The sequence below is a fragment of the Pristiophorus japonicus genome, chromosome 18 (genome assembly GCF_044704955.1).
Source record: "Pristiophorus japonicus isolate sPriJap1 chromosome 18, sPriJap1.hap1, whole genome shotgun sequence".
NCBI classification, from domain to species: Eukaryota; Metazoa; Chordata; class Chondrichthyes; family Pristiophoridae; genus Pristiophorus; species Pristiophorus japonicus.
The window spans coordinates 39,616,625-39,642,691 of NC_091994.1; the positions used below are offsets into that span (position 1 = coordinate 39,616,625).

Here is a 26,067-nt window from a genome sequence, read left to right on the forward strand (position 1 = left end):
AGCGAGGTAGGCACGCGCTGCGATGGGCAGATGTCAACGAGGACACGGTGTCACTGTCGAGGGTGCGCATCGACATAAGTCGAGAGCTCCTCCAGGCACTTGGTGGGTTGACCGGCAACATTGCCACATTATCTGCCAGAATATTGGAGGGCATGGGGCAGATGGTTGCAGCAATGGGGCGAATGACTGACTGCCGATGCCTTGCGGCACGCGATAGTTTCAGGATATGGCACTGCACGCCAAGGTGCCGTACCAACATCCAGTACGACAGATGCGAGACAGGAGGAAGAACTTCCTTCCGACTCGGAAGACGTTTCTTCGCAAACGTCTTCTCCTTGATCCACTGAAGTCACTCTCCCTTGAGGTGCTCTGCTGTAAGATGTCTTGGTCCCGTTACTAGGGAATTAAGTGGGAAAGTGGGGGTTACGACGAGGGGGAGGGGTTCAAGTTAGAGGAGGGAAGCATGGCCGCAGGTAGGGTGTGGGGGAGGCATTATATTATTGTTTTATCATTACTTTAAAAAAATTGATGATTTTTGACTGTTGGGGATGGTGGGAGGGTGTTCTCATTATATTGGTGTTGAAAAAATGTTGTTCACTGATGGGGGTACGGTGTTATATACAGTTTGTTCAAAAAAATTTAAATTAGTTCTTAAATTATTAAAAATGTTTATTTAACTTCACAATTGTCGTGAAGTGTCTTCTAATAATGCAAGATAAAACATCAATGCAAGGGTTGCAAACAATGGCCATGGCCAGGTAAGGATAAAACATAACGCAACTGTAACGGTCACCACGGGGCATTTCCAGTGGTGTGGGGTATGAGGGGGGGGGGGGGGGAAAGAGGGGGAGGTGCAGGCTTAGGTTCATCACCAGGCCGATTGTCCTCCCAGAGGTCCTCGTCCGCCTCCCCTCTCTCCTGAGGTGGACTGGCGGTCCCATCTGGCAATTGTTGTCCTCTCCTGATAGCTAGGTTATGCAACATGCAGCATACCACAATGAACTCAGCGGCCTGCTCAGGGTGGTGTTGTAGGTTGCCTCCTGAGTGGTCCAGGCAGCTTTAGAACTCCAATTGCCTTTTCGATGACATTGCATGTGGTTATTTGGCTTTCGTTGTAGCGCTTCTCGGCTTCTGTCTGGGGGCTTACGTGGGGGTTGGGTCATGAGCCAGCTGGCAAGGCCATATCCTTTATCCCCCAACATCCAGCTGTGATCTTGTGGCTGACTATTAAACAAATCTGAGACAATGCTCTCACACAAGATGTGCGCATCATGGATGCTGCCTGAAAAATTTACATTTACTGCCATGATTATTTGCTTGTGGTCAACAACAAGCTGTACATTCAGGGAGTGGAATTCCTTTCGGTTCCGACACACCTCTGCATCCTGCAGGGCGATGTGTGCACAGTCTATTGCTCCCTGCACCTTGGGGAAGTTTGCTATTCGCAAGAACCTCAAAGCCCTCTCACTCTGTGCCTCCCTGGTCATAGGGAAGTTTATAAAGTCTATCCTGCATGTGTAAAGGGCTTCAGTCACCTGTCAAATGCAGCAATGTGTGGCGTGCTGAAAGGTATCACAAATGTCGGCAGCCGAGGCCTGAAAGGAGCCCGATGCGTAGAAGGAAAGTGCTGCAGTAACCTTGACCTCAACGGGCAGTGTGGTCTAGGCTGCAGATCTCCCTTAATTATCTGGCATACCTCACTGATGACCTCCTTTCAGTATCGCAGCCTTCTAACACATCGGACAAATCCAGGTATGATCGCTTATCCCTGTAAATACGTTGGGTGTAATGTCTTCTCCTCCTCAGCAGTCTGCCACCTTTAATTGGGCACATAATGCTGTTCAATATACCTTCTCCCATCTCTATTCTGTAGCATGTGAGGATGCATCAATACTGGCTGAGAAATTACAGGCCCCATCACTATAAATTCCCTAATCGGTCTTCAAAATTCTTAAATTGTCCTCAACAAATACAATATAAAAACTCGAAATTAACCACAATGTGATTAGATGATTGGCAAGATTCAAAAACGCCCTTAAATCACTCACTAATTACTTCTCGTCCCAACCACTTCAAGCAGCCTTTTATTAAAGATCCTCTGAGTTACAAAATGGCGTCCATATTGCCGCGTTAAGGGCAGCTTTTGTGTCTTTTTGGACGAGCGATCATTTGGGCGAAATGTTGAAAGTAGCGCTCGGCAATCATCTGGGCAATAACCGGCGCTAGTTTCCATTATAAACAGTATTCTGGGCCTTGCATGAGGATGACATCATATATATTTTTTTAAAAATAGGCCGGGCGATGCAACTCATTCCTGTATGCCGAAAGTTGGCCCGGTGATAAATGGGCGATAATCGGGCGCAAATATGGGCGATAGCCTGAATCTCAGCGTTTTTATGGCCGCTAAATGGGTGATGATATGCCGAAAGTCTAGCCTATAGTCTATATGTTTCCCAGCATTTCCAGCAGAACATTCTAGAAGTGGTGGCTGACGGGGAGCTGGCCGAATGCCTTCTTGTCTGACTTTCTGTCCCTGTCTGCTGGAGTTACAGTCAGCAGCTAGGGTAACTGGAGTGGAAAATCCTGGTACTGAGGGAGCACTGCACTGTCGAGGGGGCCGTCTTTTGGACGAGATGTTAAACCGTGGCCCTGACTGCCTTCTCGGGTGGAATGTAAAAGTTCCCACAGCCCATTCCGAGGAAGAGCAGTGAGATCTCCCAGCGTCCCGGCCAACATTTATCTCTCAACCAACATCACAAATAAAATGATCCGGTTATTGATTTCCTTGCTGTCTGTGGGAGCTTGCTGTGTGCAAATTAGCTGCTGCGCTTCCTACATTACAAGTGATTACACCCCAAAAGTACTTCATTGGCTGTAAAGTGCTTTGGGACACCCTAACATCTTGAAAGACGCCATATAAATTATTTTTACCTCATTATAGATTTACCTCTTTTCAAGCCCCAAAGCATCTGCTTTTCCCTGTGGTCCAGCTTATATAGATAGGCCTCTCTGGACATGTGTCCATACTCACCTGTTGACTACCTTCTGCTTTATGATCTGCCTTGGCTGAAAATCCATTTCCTCCCTATCCTATCACCATCTGATTCTCCATTGCTGCCTCAATGTTCTGCCCAAGTCCCTTTGTTCCTATTTGGTTTAGATGCAGCTGGACCCTTTAGTACCAGCTTCTAAAATTCTGAAAATGATCCAGTTATTTATGAAAGTTGCCATTGTTGCTTTCACACGAGATTGCCAGCAATGTAATCGCATCCTCAATTTTCTTGACAAAGTTCTTTCCTTTCCAAATCACATACAGGTATGCTAGAGAAAAGAGAGAGAGAGAGAGAGAGAGGGGGGGGGGGGGGGAGAGAGAGAGAGAGGTTGAGAAGAGAGGGGGAGAGAAAAAAGAAAGGGAGAGAAACTGAACTTGCATTTATATAGTGCCTTCCACAACCTCAGGATATCCCCAAGCATTGTAATGTAGGAAACTTGGCAGTCAATTTGTGCACAGCAAGGTCCCACAAACAGCAACGAGATAATGATGAGATAATCTCTTTTTTTTTTTAAAAAGAAGTGGTGTTGGTTGAGGGATAAATGTTGGCCGGGACGCTGGGGAGATCTCCCCCAGCTCTTTGACATAGTGACACGGGATCTTTCACCCACCCGAGAAAGCAGAAGTTTCACTGAATCTTTTACATCCACGTGAGCAGGTATTTGAGGCCTAGATTTAAAGTCTTATTTGAAACACGGCACCACCGACAGTGCATTTCCTCTTCAGTACTGTAGTGAACTGACAGCCTAGGTTATATGCTCAAGTCTCTGAAGTGGGACTTGTACCCCTGACCTTCTGACTCAGAGGTGAGAGCACTACCACTGAGCCACGGCTGACACCAAAAGTTGCTTTTATAAAGTGCACAAAACTACTCGTAGCATGAAAAAGAGTAAATCATCGAATGCTTCAAAATTTCAACACCATAAAAACTAAGCAAACTAACGTTCCCAGGTAATCACAGCAATCAGAGCCTTTGCAGTAAATTCTGTAACCTTTCCCGTTCCCTCAAACTCAGGCTGCAACACACTGTAGACCAGCCTAAAGCTTGCCTGGAAGAATTAAAAGTTGTTTACACTGGGAGCAGAAGAATGTTAGTATTTCCTGTTCCTGCCTCAAGGGTCTCCCGCAGAAGGCAGCAATCCCAATGTAAACTTGCGGGCTTTAGCAAGTGCTGACCCAGGCCCAGTACAAGCAGTTTACTACTGACCAATATATCCATGCATCAAGCAGATTCTATATTCCCGTTTGAGTATACAGTATTCATCTTTCTTTGTTTCTGTTATGTCTTTTTTTTTTTAAACTCACAATTTCTTCCCTTCCTTTCACACAGGTACTGACTCACGAAGGGAAATAGATCCATGGCTACTGGCAAACCTGTTGTCGCCTCATCCAAACAGTCATTCCTTATGCCAGAGGCTAGACAGAGAGTGTTAGCAGGATTGTCACAGCTGACTCTGATCCTGTTTGAATGTGTTTACAGACTTTGCAGCAGAGTTCACTGGAATTTACCCCCTTCTTACTCGCCTAGGGTTGCTGAAGTGAAATGTCATATCCTCCTCAACTAAGCCACAAGGGGGCGATCCTTCTGACCTAATGGCAGTGACAAAGAGTCACATATTGAAGTGGACAACAATAGTGTCAATTCATTGTTAATTTTCTTTGGTTTTAATGCCAGCTAGAAGTTAAATAACTGCAAGTGAAATAACTACAAATAGTTATAACTGAAATATCTTTATGTCCTAACACAATATTAAAATTGCAGTCAGTGTCATCGTTGAGTTACTTAGTATTAATATACTATTGAGAAAATGACACTAAACCCAATACACATTCATGGTGTGCGATATACTTTGACACTGCAAGAAACCTGTGCTGCTCCCGCTCTATTTCCCAGGCACAGGCCTTGCACAGCCAAATGTAAAGTCACCGAGACTCGATGCCAGGAAGCCGGATTTTTTTTCCGCTGTTTGGCACACCACCAGGAACATCCTGTAAATACTGACACACTCTGTCCTAACCTCCCAAAGGCTGTGTTAGCTACCAAAAGGAAAACACACAGAGTTTTGTCAACATTAAAAGAAATCTGATGACTTTGCAAGCCTCCTGGGATCCCTTCACATACTCCGTGGAAGCCCAGTGGACAAGCTGAATTTAGGGAGCTAGGAGTTAAATTAAAAAGTAGGACCTCAAAAAGGTAGTAATCTCAGGATTGCTACCAGTGCCACATGCTAGTCAGAGCAGGAGTAACAGGATAGTTAAGATGGCTTGAGCAATGTTGCAAGAGGGAGGGATCCAAATTCCTGGGACATTGGAACCGGTTCTGGGGGAGGTGGGACCAGTACAAACTGGACAGTCTGCACCTGGGCAGGACCGGAACTGATGTCCGAGGGGAAGTGTTTGCTAGTGCTGTTGGGGAGAGTTTAAACTAATATGGCAGGGGGATGGGAATCTATACAGGGAGACAGAGCGAAGTAAAATGGGGGCAGAAGCAAAAGGTAGAAAGGAGATAAGGAAAAGTGGAGGGCAGAGAAATCAAAAAGGGCCACATTACAAATAATTCTAAAAGGACAAACAGTGTTAAAAAAGCAAGCTTGAAGGCTCTGTGTCTCGATGCGAGGAGCATTCATAATAAGATGGATGAATTAACTGCGCAGATAGCGGTTAATGGATATGATGTAAATGGAATTGCGGAGACATGGCTCCAGGGTGACCAAGGCTGGGAACTCAACATCCAGAGGTATTTAATATTCAGGAAGGATAGACTGAAAGGAAAAGGAGGTGGGGCAGCATTGCTGGTTAAAGAGGAGATTAACACAATAGTAAGGAAGGACATTAGCTTGGATGATGTGGAATCTGTATGGGTAGAGCTGCGGAACACCAAAGGGCAGAAAACGCTAGTGGGAGTTGTGTACAGACCACCAAATAGTAGTAGTGAGGTTGGGGATGGCATCAAACAGGAAATTAGGGATGCGCACAATAAAGGTACAGCAGTTATCATGGTTGACTTTAATCTACATATTGATTGGGCTAACCGAACTGGTGGAGGAGAAATTCCTGGATTGTATAAGGGATGGTTTTCTAGACCAATATGTCGAGGAACCAACTAGAGAGCTGGCCATCCTAGACTGGGTGTTGTGTAATGAGAGAGGATTAATTAGCAATCTTGTTGTGCCAGGCCCCTTGGGGAAGTGTGACCATAATATGGTAGAATTCTTCATTAAGATGGAGAGTGACACACTTAATTCAGAGACTAGGGTCCTGAACTTAAAGAAAGGTAACTTCGATGGTATGAGACATGAATTGGCTAGGATAGACTGGCAAATTATACTTAAAGGTTGACGGTGGATAGGCAATGGAAGACATTTAAAGATCACATGGATGAACTTCAACAATTGTACATCCCTGTCTGATGTAAAAATAAAATGGGGAAGGTGGCTCAACCGTGGCTAACAAGGGAAATTGGGGATAGTGTTAAATCCAAGGAAGAGGCATATAAATTGGCCAGAAAAAGCAGCAAACCTGAGGACTGGGAGAAGCTTAGAATTCAGCAGATGAGGAAAATGGGTTTAATTAGGAGGGGGAAAATAGAATGAGAGTAAGCTTGCAGGGAACATAAAATGTGACTGCAAAAGCTTCTATAGATACGTGAAGAGAAAAACATTAGTGAAGACAAATGTAGGTACCATGCAGTCAGAATTAGGTGAATTTATAATGGGGAACAAAGAAATGGCAGACCAATTAAACAAATGCTTTGGTTCTGTCTTCACTAAGGAAGACACAAATAACCTTCAGGAAATACCTGGGGACCGAGGGTCTAGCGAGGAGAAGGAACTGAAGGAAATCGTTATTAGTCAGGAAATTGTGTTAGGGAAATTGCTGGGATTGAAGGCCGATAAATCCAAAGGGCCTGATAGCCTGCATCCCAAAGTATTTAAGGAAGTGGCCCTAGAAATAGTGGATGCATTGGTGGTCTTTTTCCAACATTCTAGAGACTCTGGATCAGTTCCTATGGACTGGAGGGTAGCTAATGTAACCCCACTTTTTAAAAAAGGAGGGAGAGAGAAAACAGGGAATTATAGACCGGTCAGCCTCACATCGGTAGTGGGGAAAATGTTGGAATCAATTCAAGAGAGAGTTAGATATGGTCCTTACGGCTAAAGGGATCAAGGGGTATGGAGATAAAGCAGGGAAGGGGTACTGAGGAAATGATCAGCCATGACCTTATCGAATGGTGGTGCAGGCTCGAAGGGCCGAATGGCCTACTCCTGCACCTATTTTCTATGTTTCTATGTTTCTATTAAAGATGTAATAGCAGTGCATTTGGAAAGTAGTGACAGGATCAGTCCAAGTCAGCATGGATTTATGAAAGGAAAATCATGCATGACAAATCTTCTAGAATCTTTTGAGAATGTAACGAGTAAAGTGGACAAGAGGGAACCAGTGGATGTGGTGTATTTAAACTTTCAAAAATGCTTTTAACAAGGTCCCACACAAGAGAATAGTGTGCAAAATTAAAGCACATGGTATTGGGGGTAATGTATTGACTGGATAGGGAACTGGTTGGCAAACAGGAAGCAAAGAGTAGGAATAAACGGGTCCTTTTCAGAATGGCAGGCAGTGACTAGTGGGGTACCGCAAGGTTCAGTGCTGGGACCCCAGCTATTTACAATATACATTAATGATTTAGACGAACGAATTGAAAGTGATATCTCCAAGTTTGCAGATGACACTAAGCTAGGTGGCAGTGTGAGCTGTGAGGAGGATGCTAAAAGGCTGCAGGGTGACTTAGACAAGTTAGGTGAGTGGGCAAATGCATGGCAGATGCAGTATAATGTAGATAAATGTGAGGTTATCCACTTTGGTGGCAAAAACAGGAAGGCAGAATATTATCTGAATGGTGACAGATTAGGAAAAGGGGAGGTGCGACGAGACCTGGGTGTCATGGTACATCAGTCATTGAAAGTTGGCATGCAGGTACAGCAGGCGATAAAGGCGGCAAATGGCATGTTGGCCTTCATAGCTAGGGGATTTGTGTATAGGAGCAGCGAGGTTTTACTGCAGTTGTACAGTGCCTTGGTGAGGCCACATTTTGAATATTGTGTACAGTTTTGGTCTCCTAACCTGAGGAAGGACATTCTTGCTATTGAGGGAGTGCAGCGAAGGTTCACCAGACTGATTCCCAGGATGGCAGGACTGACATATGAGGAGATATTGGATCGACTGGGCCTGTATTCACTGGAGTTTAGAAGGATGAGAGGGGATCTCATAGAAACATATAAAATTCTGACGGGACTGGACAGGTTAGATGCAGGAAGAATGTTCCCAATGTTGGGGAAGTCCAGAACAAGAGGACACAGTCTAAGGATAAGGGGTAAGCCATTTAGGACCGAGATGAGGAGAAACTTCTTCACTCAGAGTTGTTAACCTGTGGAGTTCCCCACCGCAGAGAGTTGTTGATGCCAGTTCATTGGATATATTCAAGAGGGAGTTAGATATGGCCCTTACGGCTAAAAGGGATCAAGGGGTATGGAGAGAAAGCAGGAAAGTGGTACTGAGGTGAATGATCAGCCATGATCTTATTGAATGGTGGTGCAGGCTTAAAGGGTCGAATGGCCTACTCCTGCACCTATTTTCTATGTTTCTAAAACTTGTTAGTTTGATTATGGTGAGCATCTCAATCCAAACAAGCTCCATTACACTGGAGTATGGGCCATTGTTTCCCTGAGTGCTCTTTCATCCACTTAAAATCATAGCTTGGTATTGATAACCTCTTTAATGAATTATTGCTGCGACAACACAATGGTCTTGCCTTAAATCATTAAAAAACCTCAGCTCCAATAGTTTGAGTGCAATAAAAGTATCAATAAAGAATGCATTGGGCTTTCAAATGTATAATAGTGACTACATGTCAAACAAGAAACATGAACATAGCAATGCAGTCATGGAAACTTAGGGATGCATAATATTGCAACAATGTACTGTTAAAAATTATAGCACAGCATGATCTCTTTAAAATGCGTCAAAACTGGTGGAGCCAAACTGGAGGGAGGCAATATTAATAATAAATGATATTGCTTGGTTACAACCCATCCATTATTAAATGATATACTTTAGTTTCCTCATTTAAATTCGGAGCTCAGATGCATTTGATGTGGTGCATTTGATCTCATTAAAAGCTGTGAAACCTTTTGGCCCCTTCAATACTTTTAGTGAGTAACCCCTCCTTCCTTCCATGAGGGTAGCACTAAGCCATACAGACCAGACGTTCTCAGGTTTGATTCCTGGTCCGTGCCGGGTTGGATGTGGTTCCAGCCAGGGGCTATAATCAGTAGTGCCTCTCGCTGAGGAGGGGAAACAACAAAATCAGCCAGTTGTCCTGCTCTCAAACTCTAGCCACTGCGGCCTGCTGGAAAATGCAGGTTGGGACTGTGTTTGACTCTGACGTGCCAAGCAGTGAATTAGTGAAACTCATTATCTAGGGTCACACCAGACAAGTGGCCCCAATGGACAGGGCGCTCAGTGTCTGTGGCTCCATGTGTCCCAGCACTCTTATGAAAGGGGAGGAGAGAACCCCCCCCCACCAAAAAAATGGGCAATCAACTCTCAGTCAATCAGGGGGAATAGCTTCTTGCTAATGACTAATAGGGCACAATAACATCTTCGCTAAATATTTTGCTTCATTGGAAACAATCTAAGATGTCAAGTGCAGAAGAGAAGTAGACAGCCCAAAACATATTTCACACAAAGGAAGAAGTTAGCTTCCTCCTAGAAGAAATCTTAAATATCTCAAATTGTTTGGCATGGCCTACAAAGACTAAAACCAGCGATGCCGAAACAGACGAGAGCGGAAATCAATGCACCTTCCAGCATGACTGAGTAAATGCATCTTTAGCAGCAGAGAACACTGGAAATTTTTTTTTCCCCAAAACACACTTTCAAGTAATCACAGTCCTTAGCAAATACACCAATAGGACAGTGAGTGGCAGTGTCTTGGAACAAAGCCCTCTAACCTCTGGGCCTGGGTGGGGGAAGAAAGGGTCAATCCAATCCAATCCAATGACTGCGAGCACTCTCAACCCAATCTCTAGTAGCTGTGAGCCCCCACTAGTTCAGCTTTAACTTGGTAATCCCATTCGAGAGAACATCAGAATAATTCTTCTGATGCCTCAATGAGTAACGGAACAGCCCAAATTGAAATTGAGCCATATCGGAAGATGTCTGTGCTGAGTTAGCCAATCGCAAGCCAGGACTGTGCTCGAAACGACAATTGGTCTCAACACCCCTGGGTTGGCGAGGGGTGATGAAATCAGACAGGATTTCTACCCCTAATTACTATTCAGTGACTCTTGCTGGTACATGGGCAAGTGCGCATCTTGGCAGAGGGCATGGTTGAGATTGTAACAATTCTGCTGGAATAGCCTGCCAGCACTCAGTATCTAGGCTTACCCATGAAAGACTGAACAGGCTGGGGCTCTTTCTTCTGTGGGAAACACGGCAACCAATTTGCACACAAGCAAACTCCCACAAACAGCATTGTGATAATGACCAGATAATCTGTTTTTGTTATCTTGCTTGAGGGATGAATATTGGCCAGGACACCAGGGATAGCTCTTCTTCAAAATAGTGCCATGGGATCTTTTATATCCACCTGAGAGAGCAGACGGGGCCTCGGTTTAACATCTCATCCAAAAGATGGCTCCTCTGACAGTGCAACACTCCCTCAATACTGCGCTGGAGTGTCAGCCTAGATTTGTGCTCAATTTCCTAGAGCGGGACTTGAACCCACAACCTTCTAATTCTAGAGGCGAGAGTACTACCCACTGAGCCACAACGCGAGATGAAGCTTGTGTGGAGCATAAACACCGGCACAGACCTATTGGGCCGAATGGCCTGTTTCTGTGTTGTAAATTCGATGCCAGAATGGAATGGCCATTTAGGGGAGATACTGGGGCCTAAAGAAGTGTACTCAATTATGAGTCATGATTTTCAGGAGAAGGCAGCTCACACTGTTTCACCCGAATTCCTCAACTGTCTGCCGTTCTCGGCCATCAATTATTATACAAACTATTGCAATTACCTTCAAACAGTGCAGACCACGGGGTAATTGGAATCCCTCAGAAAGCCCAAGAATGACAAAGCCCCTTCAGTCTTGGCCCGTGCCAGCCTGCCTTAAACAGTCAAAGCACAATTAGCTGCACAGGATCAAATTTGGTACAGCGCAAGGCAACAGCGAATCGCTCTGATTAAACCATACTTCCGCCCAAAGTGGGAACAACAAATTAAGAAAAAGACTGATAGCGCACTGTTAATTTGTACTGGCTTGTCCACCCACAGTGGAGCAATTACAAGAGCCACATCAAAGTCCTGCAAAGCGGATTGCAGTTTGATGCTGATCCAGCTGGCGTACTACAACAGACCTATTTGAAATCTCAACACATAAATAAGTGTTCCCGGAATTTTTAGCATATGGACTGAAGTGTTCTCGGCCAAGTAAGTGGCTACCCAATGGCCTGGTGGGTACGTGCACTGCCTGTAAAGGTTAAGTTCGTTCCCTGCTCTGTTTTGATTTAGCTGTCCTCAGCTGGGTGAACACGATCAGTGCTTGGCCAGGGTTCCTGTTCCTGCTTACTATCCAATCGGCCCTGTTGCAAAGTGCATGTGTGCGGATGTCAGGGGAGGACGGGGTTAGGTCCCCCCGAGTGATGCCTCCTTACCAAATAGCCTGCTGATACTCGCAGTTGCTGAGGCAAGGAATCAGAGAGAAGCCAGCGTTCATACATCTAAATTGCAGCTCGAGTCAGCGCCTGCAGGGGTAGGGCGGGGGAGGGGAAAGTAGTTGGAAACAAAAGAAATAAAAACCTTCCAGCTTGCATTTACGTTGTTAAGAGTGCACCAGGGGTTCAATGCTTATCTACAGGCACTTAACTTGAAGAATTCTCTTTTGGATTCTACTTTGCAAGAGTTACAATGGTTACTAATTCTCTGCAAATATCAACTGGTCCAATTGGCAGGTTTCAGGATGAATGAGAGACCAGCCACCTGAACCTTAGACCAAAACCTGAGCAAAAGATTGGTCCGACCACAGCCAGCAACAGTAATCCTAACATTCTTTCCACAGTAATCATGGCAGAATCCTGGCACATTACTAGAAAATGGGAACAAAAATAAAAACCCAAATAAAGCTTGTTGGGATTTGCATTAAAACAAATAAAATGCACCATTAAGAATTTTGCATAAGGCACACACTTCCTGTCCACATTCTTCCTTCTTGTCACGCGTTTCTGGTCACATTTACTATTCAATTTTGCCATGTCAACTGTCACAATGTGGTTGCAGGCTCTGGCCACTTAGTGGCAGCATGGGGAAAGTTTCTTAAGTTTCCCAACTCCATTGGTATCTTGCAAGTATAAAAAATACATTATCAACTGATGGTGGGCAACGCCATGGAAAATTTACTCGGGTTTTTTAAAATTAATTTTAGCTTCCACTACATGATAAGGTGTCTGCTAGCAAATGTCAACATTAGAATCTAAATTCGGACCAAGTGTCACATTACAGAGAAATTGCAACATGGAAGTAGGCCTTTCGGCCCAAACAGTCTGTGTTGGTGTTAATTATCCACACAAGCAATAAATCCATGTGCCTGCGTGGTTAACATATCACAGTGTCAGCTGTGGCTCAGTGGGTAGCACTCTCGCCTCTGAGTGAGAAGGTTGTGGGTTTAAGTCCCACTCCAGGGACTTGAGCACAAAAATAAAATCTAGGCTGAGGGAGCACTACACTGTTGGAGGTGCCATCAAACTGAGGCCCTGTCTGCTTTCTCAAGTGGGCGTAAAAGATCCCATGGCACTATTTCAAAGAAGAGCAGGGGAGCTATCCCTGGTGTCCTAGCCAATATTTATCCCTCACTCAACAAAAATCAGATTATCTGGTCATTATCACATCACTGTTTGTGGGAGCTTGCTTGTGCGCAAATTAACGACTGCTTTTCCTACATTACAACAGTGACTACACTCCAAAAGTACTTCATTGGCTGTAAAGCGCTTTGGGATGCCCGGTGGTTGTGAAAGATGCTATATAAATGCAAATCTTTCTTTTTTTATTCCTTTTCCTTCAACTACCTATCTAACCTATTCTTAAAATGGTGAGTGTCAGCTTCAATAATTAACAACAATAGTGCATTCCAGAGCCTCACAACGTGTAAACAAAACTTTCCTACTCGCGCCACACAAGTGCCAGGCAATGACCATCTCCAACAAGTGAGAGTCTAACCACAGCCCCTTGATATTCAACAACATTACTACCATCACCAACATCTTGGGGGTTACCATTGACCAGAAACTTAACTGGACCAGTCACATAAATATCGTGGCAACAAACAGAGCAGGTCAGAGGCTGAAAATTCTGTGGTGAGTGTCTCACCTCCTGACTTCCCCAAATCTACAAGGGACAAGTCAGGAGTGTGATGGAATACACTCCACTTGCCTGGATGAGTGCAGCTCCAACAACACTGAAGAAGCTCGACATCATCCAGGACAAAGCAACTCGCTTGAATGGCACCCCATGCACCACCTTCAACATTCACTCCCTCCACCACCAGTGCACCGGGGCTGCAGTATGTACCATCTACAAGATGCACTGCAGCAACTCGCCAAGATTGCTTCGGCAGCACCTCCCAAATCAGTGACCACTACCACCTAGAAGGACAAGGGCAGCAGGCACATGGGAGCACCACCACCTGCAAGTTCCCCTCGAAGTTACACACCATCCCGACTTGGAAATATAGCGCTGTTCCTTCATCGTGGCTGGGGCTAAATCCTAGATCATCATAGGCAGTGCCTTGGAATCGAGAAAGCCTTGTTTCCACTCCTGAAGTGAGTTCTTAGGTGGCTGTACAGTCCAATAAGAGAGCCACAGGCTCGGTCACAGGTGGGACAGATAGTCGTTGAGGGAAGGGGTGGGTGGGACTGGTTTGTCGCATGCTCTTTCTGCTGCCTGCGCTTGATTTCTGCACGCTCTCGGCGTCGAGACTCTAAGTGCTCAGTACCCTCCCGGATGCACTTTCTCCACTTAAGGCGGGCTTTGGCCAGGGACTCCCAGGTGTCAGTGGGGATGTCGCACTTTATCAGGGAGGCTTTGAGGGTGTCCTTGTAACGTTTCCGCTGCCCACCTTTGGCTCGTTTGCAGTGAAGGAGCTCCACATAGAGCACTTGCTTTGGGAGTCTCGTGTCTAGCATGTGAACTATGTGGCCTGCACAGAGGAGCTCATCGAGCGTGGTCAGTGCTTCAATGCTGGGGATGTTAGCCTGGACGAGGACGCGGATGTTGGTGCGCCTGTCCTCCCAGGGAATTTGTAGGATCTAGCAGAGACATCGTTGGTGATATATCTCCAGCAACTGGAGATGTCTACTGTACATGGTCCATGTCTCTGAGCCATACAGGAGGACGGGTATTACTACAGCCCTGTAGACCATGAGCTTGGTGGTAGATTTGAGGGCCTGATCTTCAAACACTCTTTTCTTCAGGTGGCCGAAGGCTGCACTCGCACACTGGAGGCGGTGTTGAATCGCCTCATCAATGTCTGCTTTTGTTGATAAGACTCCCGAGGTATGGGAAATGGTCTACGTTGTCCAGGGGCCGCGCCGTGGATCTTGATGACTGGGCGGGCAGTGCTGTGCGGCGAGGACAGGCTGGTGGAGGACCCTTGTCTTACGGATGTTTAGCGTAAGGCCTATGCTTTCATATGCCTCAGTAAATACGTCGACTATATCCTGGAGTTCAGCCTCAGAATGTGCACAGTCGCAAGCATTGTCCGTGTACTGTAGCTCAATGACAGAGGTTGGGGTGATCTTGGACCTGGCCTGGAGGCGTTGTAGGTTAAACAGCTTCCTACTGGTTCTGTAGTTTAGTTCCACTCCAGCGGGAACTTGTTGGCAGTGAGGTGGAGCATGGCAGCGAGAAAGGTTGAGAAGAGGGTTGGGGCGATGACGCAGCCCTGTTTGACCCCGGTTCGGACGTGGAATGGGTCTGTAATGGATCCATTGGTAAGGATTACAACCTGTATGTCGTCGTGGAGCAGGTGAAGGATGTTGACAACTTTTGGGGGCATCCAAAACGGAGGAGGATGCTCCATAGAGACTCGCGGTTGACAGTGTCAAAGGCCTTTGTAAGGTCAAAAAAGGCCACGTATAAGGGCTGGCGCTGCTCCCTGCATTTTTCCTGCAGCTGTCGCGCTGCAAAGATCATGTCCGTTGTGCCCTGTAGAGGACGAAATCCGCATTGTGACTCTGGGAGGAGCTCCTCGGCCACAGGGAGAAGACGGTTGAGGAGGACTCTAGCGACAGCTTTCCCAGTGGCTGATAGCAGGGAGATTCCTCTGTAGTTGCCGCAGTCGGACTTGTCCTCTTTTTTAAAGATGGTCACAATCACTGCATCTCTGGGATCTCCCGGCAGGCTCTCTTCCCTCCAGACGAGAGAGAGGAGGTCATGTATCTGCGCCAACAGCACCTCTCCGCCATACTTTAGCGCCTCAGCAGGGATTCCATCCGCTCCCTTAGCCTTGTTGTTCTTGAGCTGTCTTATGGCTTTTCCTACTTCGTGCAAAATTGGGGTTTCACTGAAGTGGTGGCGGGTCGCATGCTACGGGATGGAGTCGAGAACACGAGAGTCAAAGGCAGAGTCTCGATTGAGGAGATCTTCGAAATGCTCCTTCCAGTGGGCCCTGACTGCCTCGGTGTCCTTGATGAGTGTTTCCCCGTTCTTGGCCAGCAGTGGGGTGGGGCCTTGGGAGTTTGGACCGTAGGTGGCCTTGACTTCAGCGAAGAATCCTCGTGTATCGTGGCTGTCGGCTAGTTGTTGTATCTCCTGTGCTTTCTCCATCTACCACCTGTTCTTTAGATCCCTGGCTTTTTGTTGGACTTCAGCCTTGAGCCGCCTGGAATGTTGCTTTGCAGCTCCCGAGTTGGGTTGTTGCTTGAGGCTCAGAAATGCTCTGCGCTTGCGATCTACTAGTTCTTGGATCTCCTGATCATTCTCATCAAACCAGTCCTGGTGCTTTCTGGTTGAGTGACCAAGTGTCTCTTCACAGGCACTGGTTTTAGAGGCCTGGAGGGCAGACCAAGCGCTGTGGGCATTCAAGATGACATAGTCCAGCAGGTGCCAGTGTTTGGAGCGAGGGTGTTGCCACGATGTCTTGTGTTTGTCACTCTGGCGGAACAGGGTGTTGGTGATGAGAAGTTCATGGTCTAGACATTTTGTCAGGAGTAGGGTACCGCTGGAGTTGGCTTTCTCTAACCCCTCTCTGCCAATCACGCCTCCCCAGAGGGCTGTGTCTTTGCCGACCCTGGCGTTGAAGTCACCTAGGAGAATCAGTTTGTTGCCCGCGGGGACACGGGACAGGGATGTTTCGAGGTTAGAATAAAAACCCTCTTTGGTCTCATCCATTGCATCGAGTGATGGGGCGTATGCACTGATGACTGTGGCGCATTGGTTCCGGTATAGGGTGAGTCGAAGAGTCATGAGGCGTTCGTTAACCCCGCAGGGGGAGTCTTTGAGGCGGTCAACCAGCTCATTTTTCGTAGCGAAGCCAACTCCCCTTGATATTCAACAGCATTACCATCGCCAAATCTCCCACCACCAACATCCTGGGGGTCACTTATTGACTAGAAACTTAACTTGACCAGCTATATAAATATCATGGCAACAAGGGCAGGTCAGAGGCTGGGTATTCTGTGGCAAGTGTCTCCTAACTTCCCAAAAGCTTTTCCACCATCTACAAGAGACAAGTCAGGAGTGTGATGGAATACTCTCCACTTGCCTGGATGAGTGCAGCTCCAACAATACTGAAGAAGCTCAACATCATCCAGGACAAAGCAACTCGCTTGATTGGCACCCCATGCACCACCTTCAACATTCACTCCCTCCACCACCAGTGCACCGTGGCTTCAGTGTGTACCATCTACAAGATGCACTGCAGCAAACTCGCCAAGATTTATTCGTCAGCACCTCTCAAATCCATGACCTCCACAACCTAGAAGGACAAGGGCAGCAGGCACATGGGAGCACCTCAAAGTTACACACCATCTTGACTTGGAAATATATTGTTGTTCCTTCATCGTGGCTGGGGCTAAATCCTAGAACTCCCTCCCTAACAGCACTGTGGGAGTTCCTTCACCACACTGACTGCTGCGGTTCAAGAAGACAGCTCACCACCACTTTCTCAAGGGCAATTAGGGTTGAGCAACAAACGCTGGCCTTGCCAGCAACGCCAACATCCCGGAATGATTTTTTTTTTTTTAATTGCAGTGCTACTGCCGTTGGTGATGTAACTTTGGCATCAAAAGTGCCTTTGCTAGCATGATGTACTTTCACATTACTAGATCAAAGCCAATGGCAATTGAGCACTTTGATATATAACCCAGCGTACCTTGCACCAGCAGCAGAGACCCACTTTTCCATAAGTCTTGTTAACGGACCTTGGATTTACTGACTCTGTTTCTTGAGCACTCAATGTGCAGGGCTGTATAATTACAATGCCTATAGCATCAGTGCTGCTCAATCAAAAGATGATGATCTGTTATTTGGTCATTATACAGAATACAGCCATCTGCATTATCCCAAATGACAGGGTAGTAAAATACATGGAAGGTCAGTACACAATGACCACACTTCAAAAGTATTTAATTGGCTATAAAGCACTTTAGGACATCCTGAAGCTGTGGAAGGTGTTATATAAATGCAAGGTTTTTTTTAAGTATAGAGTCACTTTCTTGATCCAACACTGTAAAAGATCATGGCAACTCCAGAGGCATTTGTCTTTTTGCTGTCTGATGCAAAGAGCTGACAGCGTCAAGTACAAATGAGTACTACAGGCCTTAATTTTCTCAGACGATGTGTGGCCAGCAGAACTATTTTTACATTACTGGCCCACACAGACCTTCCCCCAATATCAGGGAAGGTCGGCAATAAACATAAAAGTGCCAATTACAACGTTTGAACAGTTGCTTACACACTGTCATTTCAGTGTTGCTGCTGGGGTTGTGACCTTTCCCTGTAGTTTAAATGGGAGTAAGGCCAGATCACCAGGAGCAGGGACACACCATGGAATCACAAGATAATTACAGACGAAGAAAGCCATTTGGCCCCATTTAGTTGATCCATCCAGAAAGAGCCTCAAGTACCCCTATTTTATTAGGCTGGAGGGGCTAAATGGCCTCCTTCTGTTCCTATGTTATTAAGACAGAGATAGACAGTTTCTTAACTGATAAGGGAAGAAGGGGTTATGGCGAGTGGGCAGTGAAGTGGACCCGAGTCCATGATCGGATCAGCCATGATCGCATTGAATGGAGGAACAGGCTCGAGAGGCTGTATGGCCTACTCCTGCTCCTATTTCTTATGTTCTTATAAATGATTCTTGGGTTTTCACCTCCATCTGAACCTCCATTCCACGTGTTGATCACACTTTGTATGAAGAATTTGATATCAGTCTACAATTTACCTTTGTACGCGTAGCTTGTAGCTGTGTCCCCTTGTCGTCTCACAATTTAATTCAAAGTACTTTTCCAGATGAAACTTATCTGTACCATTTACTATCTTTTATACATCTGTAAGATCACCCAAGACAACTCTTTTCCAGGCTGATCCATTCAAGTTTCTCAAGTCATTCCTCACAACTTAGACCCTTGGCAGTAAGGATCAGGCTCGTGGCGCTTTGGTTTCAGCTTCATTCTTAGCTCTTTCACCACCATTCATGATGTAAATGTGAATCAGTTCCAGGATACAAACACAACATTAAAAGAACCCTAGTTCAATATTAAAAGGTGAGAGTAAGGTTGGTGTAATTTAAGCACTGTCAAAGCCTCGTCACAACCTACCTCAGTAACCTCAGCCCCATGCGCCTGTTCATAACCCTTCATCTCTCCAACATCCATGTATTCTTTGCTGCCATCCTCTTCACTCCATCGCTGGTGGCAGTTCTTTCAGCCTACAGATCCTTGCTATCTAGAGCGTCCTCCTAATAACTCTCTGTCTTCCCTCCACTGTCCCAGCTTTCAAAAGCTTACTAAACACCTTTCGCTTCAACTAAGTTTATGGCTCAGTCTCGTTTATCCACTCTGCATTTTCCCAGTTTGCAGTCTACATTTCCCCTCAACAGTCCATTGCAGTGCTGAGGGAGCACTGAACCGTCGGAGGTGCCGTCTTTCCGATGAGACGTTAAACCAAGACCCCATCTGTTCTCTCAAGTGGACGTTAAAGATCCCATGGCACTATTTCGAAGAAGAGCAGGGGCGTTATCCCCGGTGTCCTGGCCAATATTTATTCCTCAATTCAACAGAACAAAAAAACCCAGATTATCTGGTCATTATCACATTGCTGTTTGCGGGAGCTTGCTTGTGCGCAAATTGGCTGCTGCGTTTCCCACAATACAACAGTGATGACACTCCAAAAAGTACTTCATTGGCTGTAAAGCGCTTCGAGATGCCCAGTGATCGTGAAAGGGACTATATAACTCCAAGTCTTGCTTTCCGATTTGATGCCAATTTCCAGTTATCTGATCAGTGACACATCCAGGGCCTCTTTCCAATGAGAAGAATGCTATGTTAACAATAAGAAGTTGTATTAAACTAAAGCCCTTATACTAGAAATTGGCATTGAGGAGGAAGAGACCTCTGGAGTACACTGGAGTTGTTGGGGGGTGGAAAGGAATTGCTGAAAATTACAAAATCGCTGCTTTTGCACTGTGTTTTTAGTTACAATTTTGGATACGAGTCAAGTGATTGTATCAGAATTAATAATGCAACCAGTTACTTCTGCAAAGAGAACTGCTAAAAACAGAAAGGCCATTGAGTTCCGTGCATTCGCTGCCTCCGGCTCCCTCTGTAACCTTAAGTAGAAACTAGTCTCCATGCTAAACTTTAAAAGTAACAATGCATCTTACCAGATAGTCAACCCAGATAGAATTTATTTTAGAAACATAGAAACATAGAAATTTACAGCGCAGAAGGAAGCCATTTGGGCCCATCGTGTTCGCGTCGGCCGACAAAGAGCCACACAGCCCTTTGTCAGCAGCCCTAAAGGTTACATACAAACCCATTAACCATACGGAAAGGCAAAGAGCACCCAGCCTAACCAGTCCGCCCCACACCACTGCAACACCCCTTGTACTAAAAACATCTACACTCCACCCCAACTGGAGACATGTGATCTCCTGGGAGAGGCAAAAACCAGATAAAAACCCAGGCCAATTTAGGGAGAAAAAATCTGGGGAAATTTCTCTCCAACCCATCCAGATGATCGAAACTAGTCCAGGAGATCACCCTGGCCATATTCTATTCCCTGCAGTACTTACCATTATATCTGTGCCGACCAACAAAAGGCCGTCTCGTCTAATCCCATTTACCAGCTCTAGGTCCATAACCCTGCAGGTTGCGGCACTTTAAGTGCCCATCCAAGCATCTCTTAAAAGTGGTAAGGGTTTCTGCATCCACCACTCTTCCAGGCAGCGAGTTCCAGATCCCCACAACACTCTTTGTAAAGAAGCCCCCCCCTCAAATCCCCTCTAAACCTTCCACCAACCACCTTAAAACTATGCCCCCTCATAATAGCCCCCTCCACCAATGGAAATAGAAACTTACTATCCACTATGTCCAGGCCCCTCAATATTTTGTACACCTCGATGAGGTCTCCCCTCAACCTCCTCTGCTCCAATGAGAACAAACCCAGCCTATCCAATCTGTCCTCATAACTAAGATTCTCTATTCCAGGCAGCATGCTAGTAAATCGCCTCTGCACCCTCTCTAGTGCAATCACGTCCTTCCTATAATACGGTGACCAGAACTGCACGCAGTACTCCAAAAAATACTGCACAAAGAATCTTCCAGCTACAGTAAACCATCATTTGAGATAAATTACTGAACATGTCAGTTGGTGTGAAAGCATGTGGGTCCATGATAGTGATGTGATGAATCCATTACAATTTTACAGCAGATAAATGCCCAAGACTGACCCAAAAATGGAGATTACAAGAAAAAACTTTTACAAGAAAGTCCCTATTAATCATTTCAAACTGTAGCAACAATTCCACTTTTGTTCAAATGGCCCACTAGTTACTTCCCTGGTTGATGCTGGGCACAAAGACCAGGATATCCCAGGTTTGATTCCAGGCAGACGTTGGGTTTCTGACTGCAGCTGGGGCAGCAGCTGTGGGCTCAATCATTGGCGTCGGTGCTCCTGGGCTAAGGAAAGGATAAATCAGCTACTCATCACTATCCAATGACGCTGCTGGAAAGTGGACATATGGACATTTGGGCGAAGATAGGAATGGGCTCAGCTGTGAAGTGATACCCCTACAGTTGAATAACCTGGAGGGCATCCACTGAACCAAACCCCAGCAAAGGTCAGTGTCTATGGGAGAGATTCTACAGGACACCTACTGAACCATATCCCAGCGAAGGTCAGCATCTTCAGGACTGGAGGAGAGAAAAGTAGGGGAAATTTCCAGATGTAAATCAATATAAATAGTTTCTTGCTGATCACTAACAGGACACATCAAAATCTTCCCTAAATACTTTGCTTCATTGGAAACAATCCAATTGGGTACAGCAGAGGGAAGCAATTGAAAGCTAGTTTTCACAAAGACAGAAGTTGGCTTTTTCCCAGAAGAAGCCTCAGTAAAATCCAGATTGTTTGGCATGGCCTTCAAAGGCCAGCAATGCAAAAACAGACCTGGGAGGAAATGAAGAAAATCAAAGCAGCACCTAGTATTGACCATTGGGTAAATGCACTTTCTGGGGTGATGCTGAGTCACACAAGTGAAGAACAATCCCAGGTTTGATCCCCAGTTGATTTAGCCGATCTTGGCCAGGGCTGCAATTGGACAATCACGGTTAGCTCTGTGCTAAAGGTGATTATTTTCCCTAGCACGGAATGGGACAAAGAGGAAAAACCAGCTCCTGCCCAGGATGGTTATCCTGTCCCAAAAAGTGCACACATGGACATTAACGGAAGACAAGGTGGTGTTCGGCTGTAGTGCCCTTCTCTTGCCCACAACCAATATTCAGGCTCACACAGGAAGATGGACTGCTTAGGTTAGATGGGCTGATGCTGGCACCTGTGGCCCAGCAAGGACCAGCACCATCAGATAAGAGAGGAAAACAAACTGAAGGACATTGATTTATTTTTCATGATGATGGGAAAGCCATTGGAATGTTTGGAGGTTCTTTACAATCTCCTCCCCCACCCCCAAATTCTAAGAATGTTCAGTACTGAGTCATTTGTGCCAGTGAGTGAAAATCACAGGGAGCGGTTCAAAGAACAAACAGTGACCATCGTATTCATTGCAGACCAGACTTTCATCCAGTGAGTATCAGACTCTCTCATCAAAAGGTAAACAGGAGAGCCGTCGTATCCTTTGGGCAAGGTTGGGAGGTGACAAATTCAGTGCGAAGTCCAATGCAAACGCAGCTTGTGCCAAACTGACCTGAAAATTGGTTTGAGCCAGTGAAAATGCAACCAGCTATCAAAAATGGTGCAATTAACTTTGTTAATGAAATAAAGTTTCTTTGGCTGTCAATACCATAACAAGTCAGTCCAAGACAATAATTTGTTCATAGCAAACTTAATCAATGTGTTCAAACAGCAAAGAGCAATAATAAACATTATTTTACATGAAATCCAAATAATAGAAAAAGAGACACTTTTTCTCAACAACCTTCTTGTATGATCTTAACACTACCCATCATCATACCTCTATATTGATATTCTCTCCTTTCCCCATCCCCTTCTTGAAGAAACATAGAAAATAGATGCAGGAGTAGGCCATTCGGCCCTTCGAGCCTGCACCACCATTCAATATGATCATGGCTGATCATTCCTTCAGTACCCCTTTCCTGCTTTCTCTCCATACCCCTTGATCCCTTTAGCCGTAAGGGCCATATTTAACTTGAATATATCCAATGAACTGGCATCAACAACTCTCTGCGGCAGGGAATTCCACAGGTTAACAACTCTGGTGAAGAAGTTTCTTCTCATCTCAGCCCAAAACAGCCTGCCCCTTATCCTAAGACTGTGTCCCCTGGTTCTGGACTTCCCCAACATCGGGAACATTCTTCCCGCATCTAGCCTGTCCAGTCAGAATCTTATATGTTTCTATGAGATCCCCTCTCATCCTTCTAAACTCCAGTGTATAAAGGCCCAGTGATTCAGTCTCTCCTCATATGTCAGTCCAGCCATCCCTGGAATCAGTCTGGTGAACCTTTGCTGCACTCCCTCAATAGCAAGAATGTCCTTCCTCAGATTAGGAGACCAAAACCGAACACAATATTCCAGGTGGGGCCTCACCAAGGCCCTGCACAACTGCAGCAAGACTTCCCTGCTTCTATATTCAAATAACCTTGCTATGAAGGTCAACATACCATTTGCCTTCTTCACCGCCTGCTGTACCTGCATGCCAACTTTCAATGACTGATGAACCATGACACCCAGGTCTTGCTCACCTCCCCTTTTCCTAATCTGCTGCCATTCAGATAATATTCTGCCTTCATGTTTTTGCCCCCAAAGTGGATAACCTCACATTTATCCACATTATACTGCATCTGCCATGTATTTGCCCACTTGCCTAACCTGTCCAAGTCACCCTGCAGCCTCTTAGCGTCCTCCTCAAAGCTCACACCGCCACCAAGTTTAGTGTCAGCTGCAAACTTGGAGATATTACACTCAATGCCATCATCTAAATCATTAATGCATATTGTAAAGAGCTGGGGTCCCAGCACTGAGCCCTGCGGCACTCCACTAGTCACTGCCTGCCATTCTGAAAAGGACCCATTAATCCCGACTCTCTGCTTCCTGTCTGCCAACCAGTTCTCTATCCACGTCAGTACATTACCCCCAATACCATGTGCTTTGATTTTGCACACCAATCTCCTGTGTGGGACCTTGTCAAAAGCCTTTTGAAAGTCCAAATACACCACATCCACTGGTTTTCCCTGGTCCACTCTACTAATTACATCCTCAAAAAATTCCAGAAGATTTGTCAAGCATGATTTCCCTTTCATAAATCCATGCTGACTTGGACCAATCCTATCACTGCTCTCCAAATGCGCTGCTAATTCATCCTTAATGATTGATTCCAACATTTCCCCCATCACCTTGTATACTATCAGTTTCAATGATTTTCCCTTGTAATTCCCGACCAGTTCAGATCAGCACAGACTGGGAATCTAACCTGGATCTTTCCTGGTCTATATGGTTGAATACCATACCGGATGGTGTATTTATCCACTGGCGAGTAGAGCAAATTTCAACTTCATATTGGCTCGGAAAGATTCATAAATTTACTGATTCATAAATACCCTTTGGCGTATTATTTTTTTAAAACACCCTCCTCATTAAGGAGATGAATGATGTAATGCATGTCGAGACGCCATTTACCACCCAGTAAGTGCAGTGATACCCAGTGAAATAAGAGTAGTTAGAGAATATGAGCCACCTGAACGGGAGGACTGGTCGCTCAGGTGAAACTTACACGCTGCTAGTTTGTTACTCGTTACCATGGGGACCACTCCACTCGCCACCTCCGCCTCCGTGCTCTCCTGATTGGTGCAATTAAGCTCTTCGTCGCCTGTGATTGGCTCAGTTACACGTCACATTAACTTGATGCATTTCAATGGGTTGAAATTGCCATTAAAATTAAATGTATCATTGGCAACATTCCTGGGAAACAGGTTCCACTCCGGGGCCAGTTTGTGCTAAAACTACAATAGAAAAATTATCATTCTTTCCGACCTGTTCTATTAATTTCATTCCTCACAGAGTTATTTTTTTAAGTAGGTTAGTTTGTTGTTTCTCCAGTACAATTTCGTCGAGAAAAGTGCAATTCTTGGGGTGGCAAACACATTAGTAAAAATCCTCTGGGAATACAGAGTTTGAAAAATAATATAATGTCAGGCAGGGGATATCTGCTCATGGATTTTGATCAAATAAGCCATTCTAAGTGGGCAGTGAGAGAATGCAAGACAAACAAACCTCTTCACATAATCCCAAACCTGTGTGGGTTTATGTAAAACTTACAGGAGCCTAGACCGGGTTACTTTCAATAACTAAAAAAACTTTTTGACCACAAAGTTTGAGACAGCCTGTAATTGTATTTCTTCCAATTTAACCTTTACACCTTCTTTCATTCATTCATTTTACTTTTATATTTTAAGTCTCTGTGTTCCGTGTCTGTCTGTTCCGCTAAAATCACTCCTTGTTTTTGTTACCTGTTTTCATCAAACCGCGAATGGCCGCGAACTTTGATCCAGCTTCCAGCGAACTCTTCGCAACGGTTTCTAAAGAGAAAAAGAAACTCTCCGCTTCCTGCCGACCGGGTTTAAAAGGCAGTAAATTAGCAGTAGAATCTGGGTTTTGGAGGGTCAACCATTCGCCAAATAAACAGCCGATGGGCCGGCGGTAGAAGGAAACTGAACCCCCTTGTTAGCCGAGTTTGAAACTTGACTCCAGGGGAAAGAGAGAAAAAAAAAGTTTCAAATTGGCGAGGAACTGTCATGTAGACACGGCGGTGGGAGGAGAGCTGATTGACAGTCACTGTGACCAATGGAGGTGCGAACTGCGGTCGTCGGGGAGCAATCCGCACCGGGCAGGGGCGGGCACCAAGCAGGGAGCTGAACCAAGCGGCCAAGTTTCATTTTTCCCCAGTTTATTTTTCTTTATGGACGTTTCCTTTTCCCCACCCCTTTCCCATTGCAAGGCCTTCATTCCCTTATGTATGCACCAAACTCAGACGGCTGGTTAAGCACTTGGGCTTTGCTGGTGCTAACAGTTTCTGACTGAATGCTGCAAAAGAAGTATTTACACATCCTGCTTGATAATGCCCCTTCCCTCTTAATCTGATCAGAATTTTCCTGTTTCTCACGTATTTCTCTATCAGATTTCGGTATATTTATTTATACAGAAGTGCAAACACACCAAGTAAAAAAATGCAGGAACAATGAAACGTTCCACACAATGGGATGCACATT

At 45.5% G+C, this 26,067-nt stretch overlaps 1 protein-coding gene across 1 annotated transcript in view; it reads right to left on the reverse strand.

Annotated features, from left to right (window-relative positions):
- The window catches only part of tnfaip8l1 (tumor necrosis factor, alpha-induced protein 8-like 1), a 51,535-nt gene extending 26,031 nt beyond the window's left edge, over positions 1 to 25,504 (reverse strand). Inside the window, exon 1 of the mRNA XM_070860874.1 lies at positions 25,309 to 25,504. Within this exon, the coding sequence (XP_070716975.1) occupies positions 25,309 to 25,318 (10 nt within the window). The 5' untranslated portion in view covers positions 25,319 to 25,504. The remainder of the gene's footprint in view (positions 1 to 25,308) is intronic.
- Positions 25,505 to 26,067: the final 563 nt, after the last annotated feature.